The sequence below is a fragment of the Zootermopsis nevadensis genome, unplaced genomic scaffold, assembly GCF_977971745.1.
Source record: "Zootermopsis nevadensis isolate Lab colony 2312 unplaced genomic scaffold, Znev_1.0 Znev_ptg000030l, whole genome shotgun sequence".
NCBI lineage: Eukaryota > Metazoa > Arthropoda > Insecta > Blattodea > Termopsidae > Zootermopsis > Zootermopsis nevadensis.
In genome coordinates this window covers 7,556,912-7,568,980 of record NW_028259162.1, presented here as the reverse complement: position 1 = coordinate 7,568,980, position 12,069 = coordinate 7,556,912, and the positions used below count along the sequence as shown (strand labels likewise).

The 12,069-nt window shown below is 40.5% G+C and overlaps 1 protein-coding gene across 6 annotated transcripts in view; it reads left to right on the top strand.

Moving 5' to 3' along the window:
* The window catches only part of LOC110831091 (uncharacterized), a 31,331-nt gene that overhangs the window by 9,505 nt on the left and 9,757 nt on the right, over window positions 1-12,069 (top strand). Inside the window, exon 1 of one of the 6 annotated variants that reach the window (XM_022066700.2) lies at window positions 11,684-11,988. The exons of the other annotated variants lie outside the window; for them this stretch is intronic. Coding sequence (XP_021922392.1) covers window positions 11,845-11,988 — 144 coding nt within the window. The 5' untranslated portion in view covers window positions 11,684-11,844. Of the gene's footprint in view, window positions 1-11,683; window positions 11,989-12,069 lie in introns of those variants that run through there. 6 annotated transcript variants of the gene reach the window in all.

Genomic DNA, 12,069 nt, shown 5'->3' with positions numbered 1-12,069 from the left:
TGTGTCTCCTCGCCATCTCGTTGTCCTGGATTGGAATGTCGTTTTACGTTCGTCGTGTTCCACGCTTGCCAAGTGTCGTAAATGATTTCTGACAAATTTCGTATTTCGAATCTCAGGTAGGGCATTAAATTGTTAAAGGGACCTAGAATCATTTAGTTACGTGTATTTGGGGCATGCGAATTTAGATATGATTTATTCTATGCGCCAAACGTCACTTGCGAGTGAGCCGCGCTCTTGCTTTGCAGAACTCGCTCTCTGACCTATCACCTTAAATATTGTTTTGGTTTAATTCTGTAAATTTGGGCGTCTCGTTGGATATTTCCGCACATGTAGACACATTTAAGTAAATATGGCAGACGTCTGTATGCATAAATAAAGTGGCCGATTTTACGGTGCTCCACTTCGCGACTTTGGTGTCTCCGTGGGGCTTCACTACAATATTTGTGTCATAATGGATTATGAATTTTATTGACTTACACGTGGCATGACGTTCATTCAAAATTTCAGTAATTTCTGACCATCCTTTCAATATTCGTGAAAATGATGCGCAGGATTCCGATTTCTGCTGACTCAGCATACCCCGTCCTAGGGTGGATAGGTTAGGTTAGTGGGTATATGCGGAGAAGGAGCTGCGCAGTGGCGTCACGGAAGGTGTCTCACAGTGGTCACCATGTGATCGTGATTATTTTTTGCGTAAATTTAGAATACTATTTTATCTGAATCGTTGAAACTTCGAAATGAATGTAGTGCTAACTTCACATGTAATTGTACTTGATATAAGGCCATAAGTAATTTGCACTGGTTACCTGTTGACGTCGATTGCGACCCTGTCACTTTAGATGCAGACATGTTGGTTGGTAAGCAGACGACTGTTGTCGACACAGAAAAAAATCATTAATTTATTTATATGCTTTTATTATACAATTCATCCAGAAATTACAGCCATCACTTTACTCGTCATGGAAAATATAAATATATGCATATTATTTAGGTTTACACGCTCATAGCTGCCGTGTTTCAAGGAAGGCTTCATTTTTAGATATATGTGTCACTAATGGAAACATACGACTCCATGTTTATTTCGTTACTGGAAACGTCCTACAACACTCAAAGTCACTTTTGGATGCACACGATAGTTTCCGACGTAATGCACCTTATTAGCGTTTCTGAAGATCTGTGTTCTTTGAGCACCACTAGTGTCTTTAATACGGTCCTGCTAAATCGTATAGTTGGAAACGAATATCAGTAGCAACTTTTACTCATGAACTGGAAACCGCTCTGCTCCGTGAGAAAATCAATACTGGCAGACGATGACGTGCGGCCCCTCGACATTGATATGCTGGCATTCAAGACGTGATGCGCGCGGCTATATAGAGGTGGCAGTCGAGGTTCGGAAACTATGGTTCTGTGGTCGATCCGGTAGGTTGCGCCAGTGTTTGAGTTCTGCATGTCCTTGGGTATCTACGTAGAAGATTGTTCGATATCTGAAGATGTGTCTCCTCGCCATCTCGTTGTCCTGGATTGGAATGTCGTTTTACGTACGTCGTTTTCCAGGCTTGCCAAGTGTCGTAAATGATTTCTGACAAATTTCGAATTTCGAATCTCAGGTAGGGCATTAAATTGTTGAAGGGACCTAAAATCATTCAGTTACGTGTATTTGGGGCATGCGAATTTAGATATGATTTATTCTATGCGCCAAACGTCACGTGCGAGTGAGCCGCGCTCTTGCTTTGCAGAACTCGCTTTCTGACCTATCACCTTAAATATTGTTTCGGTTTAATTCTGTAAATTTGGGCGTCTCGTTGGATATTTCCGCACATGTAGACACTACTAAGTAAATATGGCAGACGTGTGTATGTATAAATTAAGTACACTTTAAGTGGTCGTTGCCGATTTCACGGTGCTCCACTTCGCGACTTTGGTGTCTCCGTGGGGCTTCACTACAATATTTATGTCATAATGGAGTATGAATTTTATTAACTTACACGTAGCATGACGTCGATTCAAAATTTCAGAAATATCTGACCATCCTTTCAATATTCGTGAAAATGATGCGCAGGATTCCGATTTATGCTGACTCAGCCTACCTCGTCCTGGGGTGGTTATTTTAGGTTTGTGGGTATATGCGCAGAAGGAGCTGCGCAGTGGCGTCACGGACGGTGTGTCAGAGTGGTCACCGTATGATCGTGGTTGTTTCTTGCGTAAATTTAAAATACTATTTTATCTGAATCCTTGAAACTTTGAAATGAATATAGTGCTAACTTCACATGTAATTGTACTTGATATAAGGCCATAAGTGATTTGCACTGGTTACCTGCTGACGTCGATTGCGACCCTGTCACTTTAGATGCAGACATGTTGGTTGGTATGCAGACTTCTGTTGTCGACACAGAAAAAAATCATTAATTTATTTAATGCCTTTATTATACAATTCATCCAGAAATTACAGCCATCACTTTACTCGTCATGGAAAATATAAATATATGCATATTATTTAGGTTTACACGCTCATAGCTGCCGTGTTTCAAGGAAGGCTTCATTTTTAGATTTTTGTATCACTAATGGAAACATACGACTCCATGTTGATTTCGTCACTGGAAACGTCCTACAACACTCAAAGTCACTTTTGGATGCACACGATAGTTTCCGATGTAATGCAGCTTATTAGCGTTTCTGAAGATCTGTGTTCTTTGAGCACCTCTAGTGTCTTTAATACGGCCCTGCTAAATCGTATAGTTGAAACGAATATAAGTAGCAACTTTTACTCATGAACTGGAAACCGCTCTGCTCCGTGAGAAAATCAATACTGGCAGACGATGACGTGCGGCCCCTCGACATTGATATGCTGGCATTCAAGACGTGATGCGCGCGGCTATATAGAGGTTGCAGTCGAGGGTCGCAAACTATGGTTCTGTGGTCGATCCGGTAGGTTGCGCCAGTGTTTGAGTTCTGCATGTCCTTGGGTATCTACGTAGAAGATTGTTCGATATCTGAAGATGTGTCTCCTCGCCATCTCGTTGTCCTGGATTGGAATGTCGTTTTACATTCGTCGTGTTCCACGCTTGCCAAGTGTCGTAAATGATTTCTGACAAATTTCGAATCTCAGGTAGGGCATTAAATTGTTGAAGGGACCTAAAATCATTCAGTTACGTGTATTTCGGGCATGCGAAATTAGATATGATTTATTGTATGCGCCAAACGTCACGTGCGAGTGAGCCGCGCTCTTGCTTTGCAGAACTCGATCTCTGACCTATGACCTTAAATATTGTTTTGGTTTAATTCTGTACATTTGGGCGTCTCGTTGGGTATTTACGCACATGTAGACACTACTAAGTAAATATGGCAGACGTGTGTATGCATAAATAAAGTACACTTTAAGTGGTCGTGGCCGATTTCACGGTGCTCCACTTCGCGACTTTGGTGTCTCCGTGGGGCTTCACTACAATATTTATGTCATAATGGAGTATGAATTTTATTAACTTACACGTGGCATGACGTCCATTCAAAATTTCAGGAATATCTGACCATCCTTTCAATATTCGTGAAAATGATGCGCAGGATTCCGATTTATACTGACTCAGCCTACCTCGTCCTGGGGTGGTTAGGTTAGGTTAGTGGGTATATGCGCAGAAGGAGCTGCGCAGTGGCGTCACGGAAGGTGTCTCAGAGTGGTCACCGTGTGATCGTGATTATTTTTTGCGTAAATTTAGAATACTATTTTATCTGAATCGTTGAAACTTCGAAATGAATGTAGTGCTAACTTCACATGTAATTGTACTTGATATAAGGCCATAGGTAATTTGCACTGGTTACCTGCTGACGTCGATTGCGACCCTGTCATTTTAGATGCAGACATGTTGGTTGGTATTCAGGCTTCTGTTGTCGACACAGAAAAAAACCATTAATTTATTTATATGCATTTATTATACAATTCATCCAGAAATTACAGCCATCACTTTACTCGTCATGGAAAATATAAATATATGCATATTATTTAGGTTTACACGCTCAAAGCTGCCGTGTTTCAAGGATTGCTTGATTTTTGAGATTTATGTGTCGCTGATGGAAACATACGACTCCATGTTGATTACGTCACTGAAAACGTCCTACTACACTCAAAATAACTGTTGGATGCACACGGTAGTGTCCGATGTAATGCATCATATTAGCGTTTCCGAAGATCTGTGTTCTTTTAGCACTTCAAGTGTCTTTAATACGGTCCTGCTAAATCGTATAGTTCGAAACGAATATCAGTAGCAACTTTCACTCATGAACTGAAAACCGCTCTGCTCCGTGAGAAAATCAATACTGGCAGACGATGACGTGCGGCCCCTCGACATTGATATGCTGGCATTCAAGACGTGATGCGCGCGGCTATATAGAGGTTGCAGTCGAGGTTCGGAAACTATGGTTCTGTGGTCAATCCGGTAGGTTGCGCCAGTGTTTGAGTTCTGTATGTCCTTGGGTATCTACGTAGAAGATTGTTCGATATCTGAAGATGTGTCTCCTCGCCATCTCGTTGTCCTGGATTGGAATGTCGTTTTACGTTCGTCGTGTTCCACGCTTGCCAAGTGTCGTAAATGATTTCTGACAAATTTCGTATTTCGAATCTCAGGTAGGGCATTAAATTGTTAAAGGGACCTAGAATCATTTAGTTACGTGTATTTGGGGCATGCGAATTTAGATATGATTTATTCTATGCGCCAAACGTCACTTGCGAGTGAGCCGCGCTCTTGCTTTGCAGAACTCGCTCTCTGACCTATCACCTTAAATATTGTTTTGGTTTAATTCTGTAAATTTGGGCGTCTCGTTGGATATTTCCGCACATGTAGACACATTTAAGTAAATATGGCAGACGTCTGTATGCATAAATAAAGTGGCCGATTTTACGGTGCTCCACTTCGCGACTTTGGTGTCTCCGTGGGGCTTCACTACAATATTTGTGTCATAATGGATTATGAATTTTATTGACTTACACGTGGCATGACGTTCATTCAAAATTTCAGTAATTTCTGACCATCCTTTCAATATTCGTGAAAATGATGCGCAGGATTCCGATTTCTGCTGACTCAGCATACCCCGTCCTAGGGTGGATAGGTTAGGTTAGTGGGTATATGCGGAGAAGGAGCTGCGCAGTGGCGTCACGGAAGGTGTCTCACAGTGGTCACCATGTGATCGTGATTATTTTTTGCGTAAATTTAGAATACTATTTTATCTGAATCGTTGAAACTTCGAAATGAATGTAGTGCTAACTTCACATGTAATTGTACTTGATATAAGGCCATAAGTAATTTGCACTGGTTACCTGTTGACGTCGATTGCGACCCTGTCACTTTAGATGCAGACATGTTGGTTGGTAAGCAGACGACTGTTGTCGACACAGAAAAAAATCATTAATTTATTTATATGCTTTTATTATACAATTCATCCAGAAATTACAGCCATCACTTTACTCGTCATGGAAAATATAAATATATGCATATTATTTAGGTTTACACGCTCATAGCTGCCGTGTTTCAAGGAAGGCTTCATTTTTAGATATATGTGTCACTAATGGAAACATACGACTCCATGTTTATTTCGTTACTGGAAACGTCCTACAACACTCAAAGTCACTTTTGGATGCACACGATAGTTTCCGACGTAATGCACCTTATTAGCGTTTCTGAAGATCTGTGTTCTTTGAGCACCACTAGTGTCTTTAATACGGTCCTGCTAAATCGTATAGTTGGAAACGAATATCAGTAGCAACTTTTACTCATGAACTGGAAACCGCTCTGCTCCGTGAGAAAATCAATACTGGCAGACGATGACGTGCGGCCCCTCGACATTGATATGCTGGCATTCAAGACGTGATGCGCGCGGCTATATAGAGGTGGCAGTCGAGGTTCGGAAACTATGGTTCTGTGGTCGATCCGGTAGGTTGCGCCAGTGTTTGAGTTCTGCATGTCCTTGGGTATCTACGTAGAAGATTGTTCGATATCTGAAGATGTGTCTCCTCGCCATCTCGTTGTCCTGGATTGGAATGTCGTTTTACGTACGTCGTTTTCCAGGCTTGCCAAGTGTCGTAAATGATTTCTGACAAATTTCGAATTTCGAATCTCAGGTAGGGCATTAAATTGTTGAAGGGACCTAAAATCATTCAGTTACGTGTATTTGGGGCATGCGAATTTAGATATGATTTATTCTATGCGCCAAACGTCACGTGCGAGTGAGCCGCGCTCTTGCTTTGCAGAACTCGCTTTCTGACCTATCACCTTAAATATTGTTTCGGTTTAATTCTGTAAATTTGGGCGTCTCGTTGGATATTTCCGCACATGTAGACACTACTAAGTAAATATGGCAGACGTGTGTATGTATAAATTAAGTACACTTTAAGTGGTCGTTGCCGATTTCACGGTGCTCCACTTCGCGACTTTGGTGTCTCCGTGGGGCTTCACTACAATATTTATGTCATAATGGAGTATGAATTTTATTAACTTACACGTAGCATGACGTCGATTCAAAATTTCAGAAATATCTGACCATCCTTTCAATATTCGTGAAAATGATGCGCAGGATTCCGATTTATGCTGACTCAGCCTACCTCGTCCTGGGGTGGTTATTTTAGGTTTGTGGGTATATGCGCAGAAGGAGCTGCGCAGTGGCGTCACGGACGGTGTGTCAGAGTGGTCACCGTATGATCGTGGTTGTTTCTTGCGTAAATTTAAAATACTATTTTATCTGAATCCTTGAAACTTTGAAATGAATATAGTGCTAACTTCACATGTAATTGTACTTGATATAAGGCCATAAGTGATTTGCACTGGTTACCTGCTGACGTCGATTGCGACCCTGTCACTTTAGATGCAGACATGTTGGTTGGTATGCAGACTTCTGTTGTCGACACAGAAAAAAATCATTAATTTATTTAATGCCTTTATTATACAATTCATCCAGAAATTACAGCCATCACTTTACTCGTCATGGAAAATATAAATATATGCATATTATTTAGGTTTACACGCTCATAGCTGCCGTGTTTCAAGGAAGGCTTCATTTTTAGATTTTTGTATCACTAATGGAAACATACGACTCCATGTTGATTTCGTCACTGGAAACGTCCTACAACACTCAAAGTCACTTTTGGATGCACACGATAGTTTCCGATGTAATGCAGCTTATTAGCGTTTCTGAAGATCTGTGTTCTTTGAGCACCTCTAGTGTCTTTAATACGGCCCTGCTAAATCGTATAGTTGAAACGAATATAAGTAGCAACTTTTACTCATGAACTGGAAACCGCTCTGCTCCGTGAGAAAATCAATACTGGCAGACGATGACGTGCGGCCCCTCGACATTGATATGCTGGCATTCAAGACGTGATGCGCGCGGCTATATAGAGGTTGCAGTCGAGGGTCGCAAACTATGGTTCTGTGGTCGATCCGGTAGGTTGCGCCAGTGTTTGAGTTCTGCATGTCCTTGGGTATCTACGTAGAAGATTGTTCGATATCTGAAGATGTGTCTCCTCGCCATCTCGTTGTCCTGGATTGGAATGTCGTTTTACATTCGTCGTGTTCCACGCTTGCCAAGTGTCGTAAATGATTTCTGACAAATTTCGAATCTCAGGTAGGGCATTAAATTGTTGAAGGGACCTAAAATCATTCAGTTACGTGTATTTCGGGCATGCGAAATTAGATATGATTTATTGTATGCGCCAAACGTCACGTGCGAGTGAGCCGCGCTCTTGCTTTGCAGAACTCGATCTCTGACCTATGACCTTAAATATTGTTTTGGTTTAATTCTGTACATTTGGGCGTCTCGTTGGGTATTTACGCACATGTAGACACTACTAAGTAAATATGGCAGACGTGTGTATGCATAAATAAAGTACACTTTAAGTGGTCGTGGCCGATTTCACGGTGCTCCACTTCGCGACTTTGGTGTCTCCGTGGGGCTTCACTACAATATTTATGTCATAATGGAGTATGAATTTTATTAACTTACACGTGGCATGACGTCCATTCAAAATTTCAGGAATATCTGACCATCCTTTCAATATTCGTGAAAATGATGCGCAGGATTCCGATTTATACTGACTCAGCCTACCTCGTCCTGGGGTGGTTAGGTTAGGTTAGTGGGTATATGCGCAGAAGGAGCTGCGCAGTGGCGTCACGGAAGGTGTCTCAGAGTGGTCACCGTGTGATCGTGATTATTTTTTGCGTAAATTTAGAATACTATTTTATCTGAATCGTTGAAACTTCGAAATGAATGTAGTGCTAACTTCACATGTAATTGTACTTGATATAAGGCCATAGGTAATTTGCACTGGTTACCTGCTGACGTCGATTGCGACCCTGTCATTTTAGATGCAGACATGTTGGTTGGTATTCAGGCTTCTGTTGTCGACACAGAAAAAAACCATTAATTTATTTATATGCATTTATTATACAATTCATCCAGAAATTACAGCCATCACTTTACTCGTCATGGAAAATATAAATATATGCATATTATTTAGGTTTACACGCTCAAAGCTGCCGTGTTTCAAGGATTGCTTGATTTTTGAGATTTATGTGTCGCTGATGGAAACATACGACTCCATGTTGATTACGTCACTGAAAACGTCCTACTACACTCAAAATAACTGTTGGATGCACACGGTAGTGTCCGATGTAATGCATCATATTAGCGTTTCCGAAGATCTGTGTTCTTTTAGCACTTCAAGTGTCTTTAATACGGTCCTGCTAAATCGTATAGTTCGAAACGAATATCAGTAGCAACTTTCACTCATGAACTGAAAACCGCTCTGCTCCGTGAGAAAATCAATACTGGCAGACGATGACGTGCGGCCCCTCGACATTGATATGCTGGCATTCAAGACGTGATGCGCGCGGCTATATAGAGGTTGCAGTCGAGGTTCGGAAACTATGGTTCTGTGGTCAATCCGGTAGGTTGCGCCAGTGTTTGAGTTCTGTATGTCCTTGGGTATCTACGTAGAAGATTGTTCGATATCTGAAGATGTATCTCCTTGCCATCTCGTAGTCCTGGATTGGAATATCGTTTTACGTACGTCGTGTTCCAGGCTTGCCAAGTGTCGTAAATGATTTCTGACGAATTTCGAATCTCAGGAAGGGCATTAAATTGTTGAAGGGACCTAAAATCATTCAGTTACGTGTATTTCGGGCATGCGAATTTAGATATGATTTATTCTATGCGCCAAACGTCACGTGCGAGTGAGCCGCGCTCTTGCTTTGCAGAACTCGCTCTCTGACCTATGACCTTAAATATTGTTTTGGTTTAATTCTGTAAATTTGGGCGTCTCGTTGGGTATTTACGCACATGTAGACACTACTAAGTAAATATGGCAAACGTGTGTATGCATAAATAAAGTACACTTTAAGTGGTCGTTGCCGATTTCACGGTGCTCCACTTCGCGACTTTGGTGTCTCCGTGCGGCTTCACTACAATATTTATGTCATAATGGAGTATGAATTTTATTGACTTACACGTGGCATGACGTTCATTCAAAATTTCAGGAATTTCTGACCATCCTTTCAATATTCGTGAAAATGATGCGCAGGATTCCGATTTCTGCTGACTCAGCATACCCCGTCCTAGGGAGGTTAGGTTAGGTTAGTGGGTATATGCGCAGAAGGAGCTGCGCATTGGCGTCATGCAATTTGTCTGGAGGTGGTCACCTTGATCATGATTATTTTTTGCGTAAATTTAAAATACACTTTTATCTGAATCCTTCAAATTTCGAAATGAATGTAGTGCGAACATCACATGTAATTGTGCTTTTAGAGACTTATGTAATTTGCACTGGTTACCTGTTGACGTCGTGTGTGACCCTGTTTCTTTAGACGCATACATGTTGGTTGGTATGCAGACTTCATTAGTTTATTTGTATACTTTTATTTTACACTTAATTCAGAAATTACAACCATCACTTTCTTCGTCTTGGAAAATATAAATATATGCATATTATTTAGTTTTACACGCTCATACCTGCCGTGTATCAAGGAAATTTTGTGTGATGAGAGGTATGTGTTATTAATGGAAACTTAAGACTCAATCTTGCTTAAACATGTCCTACTACACTCAATTTCACTGTTGGATGCACACTGTAGTTTTCGAAGTAACGCAGGATATTAATGTTTCTGAAGATCTGTGCTCTTTGAGCTCCTCAAGTGTCTTTAAAACGGTCCTCCAATATTCAGTAGTTTGAAACGAGTTTCAGTAGCAGCCTTTCACTCACGAGTAGAACACATACTCAGCTCCGTGAAAAAATCAGTCCTGACACATGCTGACTTCAGACCTTAGACATTGAAATACAGGCATTTAAGACCTGATGCGCTAGAGTATATAGATGTGGTTGCATTCGAACTTCTGAAGCTATGTTTCAGTTCTCGATCCGGTAGATTGCGTTTGTGTTTGAGCCCTGCATCACCTTTGGTATCACATATAAATAAATAATGTCTGCCCATCACTTGCATAGGTATTTGTTATAAGGGATTGTAACGGGGCTACTTGTTGACATTGCAAGTTACATTATCATCCTCGACGTAAAGATTTTGGATGATATGCTTTCGACTGTCGAATTGTATATGTTGTCGGTACACAAACATATTATATATATTTGATAAACCTTTATTTTTACACTTTATGGAGAAAGTACTATGATGCCATTCTTCGAATTCCACATAGAAACGAAACATATATATTAACTTTACACACGTGTGTGTGTTGTAGAACAATTACGTCTGTGTGCTCTTATCGTGATTATTTTAGAGACTTACAACATTTCTCGTAATGCTTGGCATGTTGAAAGTAATTTCATTAGAGTCTGTTGGTACGTCTTGTGGAATGACTTATACACTAATATGCGTTTGTTCCCAAGTTTTCCTAGATTTGATTTTGCGTACGTCACTGAAGATTTATCCTACACACAATTTCACTGTGCGATGCACTCGGTATTCTCAAATGTAACGCAGGAAATTATTATTGCTTGTATTTCAGATGAACCGTATTTATTTTGGCACAGGTGTTTTTACTACGGCCTTCCGAAATGCTATACTTCGAAGCGACTTTCAATAGCATCAACTGTCTCGCGAATAGAACGCAGCTCCTTGAAAAAATCAATACTGACAGAATTTGATTTACTTGCTACAAGATTGACTCTCCGCATTTCATTCCTGATATATAGAGGTCGTTGCAATCCAACTTCTGAATCTTTTATTCAGGTTTAGCTGCGGTAGGGTTTGTCAGTGTCTAAGGTCGGCACTTACGTTGATAATTTTTCGATTGTGAATTATCAGTTTACCAACTCTGGATTTCAATGAGTGTGTCCTGCTGCTAGTGCCATCTCTACGTCGGTTTGAATAGAAGTGTTTTGCATGAAATGAACTCCTGTTTTTCATTGGGTAATTTTCTGTGAAAGTTGTGAAAAAATTATTTTGATAATAGTCATATTTGTTCCTTAGTTCCTTTTGACCATTTATTAGTGATGATATATGTGCTTCAAAATGAGGTATGTGTTTGTAATTTGGGTTCTGTGTGAGTAGTGATTTGAAAGTGAAGTATAGTTGGCTTTGATACCGCGTTATTTGCTGTCACGTCGCCGTTTTAATTTTGTAATGTGGCTTATAGGGCGCAGCACCTTATGTTCGACGCTCTGTTACCTGTGATTGCTAATGGATCTTATGTTATTTCTGTGATCACAGTTTTCCAACCGTGCAGAAACTATTTGTGGAGAGTAATACATTTCCGTTAGTCAAACTATTCAACATGGTGTCTTCGGAAGTTAATAATTCAGATATTAAATAACTGTGTTATGGGCCTTGTGTTCTGTATGTGTACATAGCTATGTGGTGTGATAACACTATAACTTTTGCACCAAATATCTGTCGTCTGTGTGCTAGTGTTAGTGAGGTTGTCATTCCAATGTTTGGAAAAGAAGGCGATAAAGAAAGAATTGATTTAAAAATTAAGAAATGTTTACCAATTGTTGTGAGTTGAGAATATTTCTTTTTTATAAGTACGGTATCTATGTCGTGTTACAGATGTAAGATGCTTGAATATGTGAAGGGT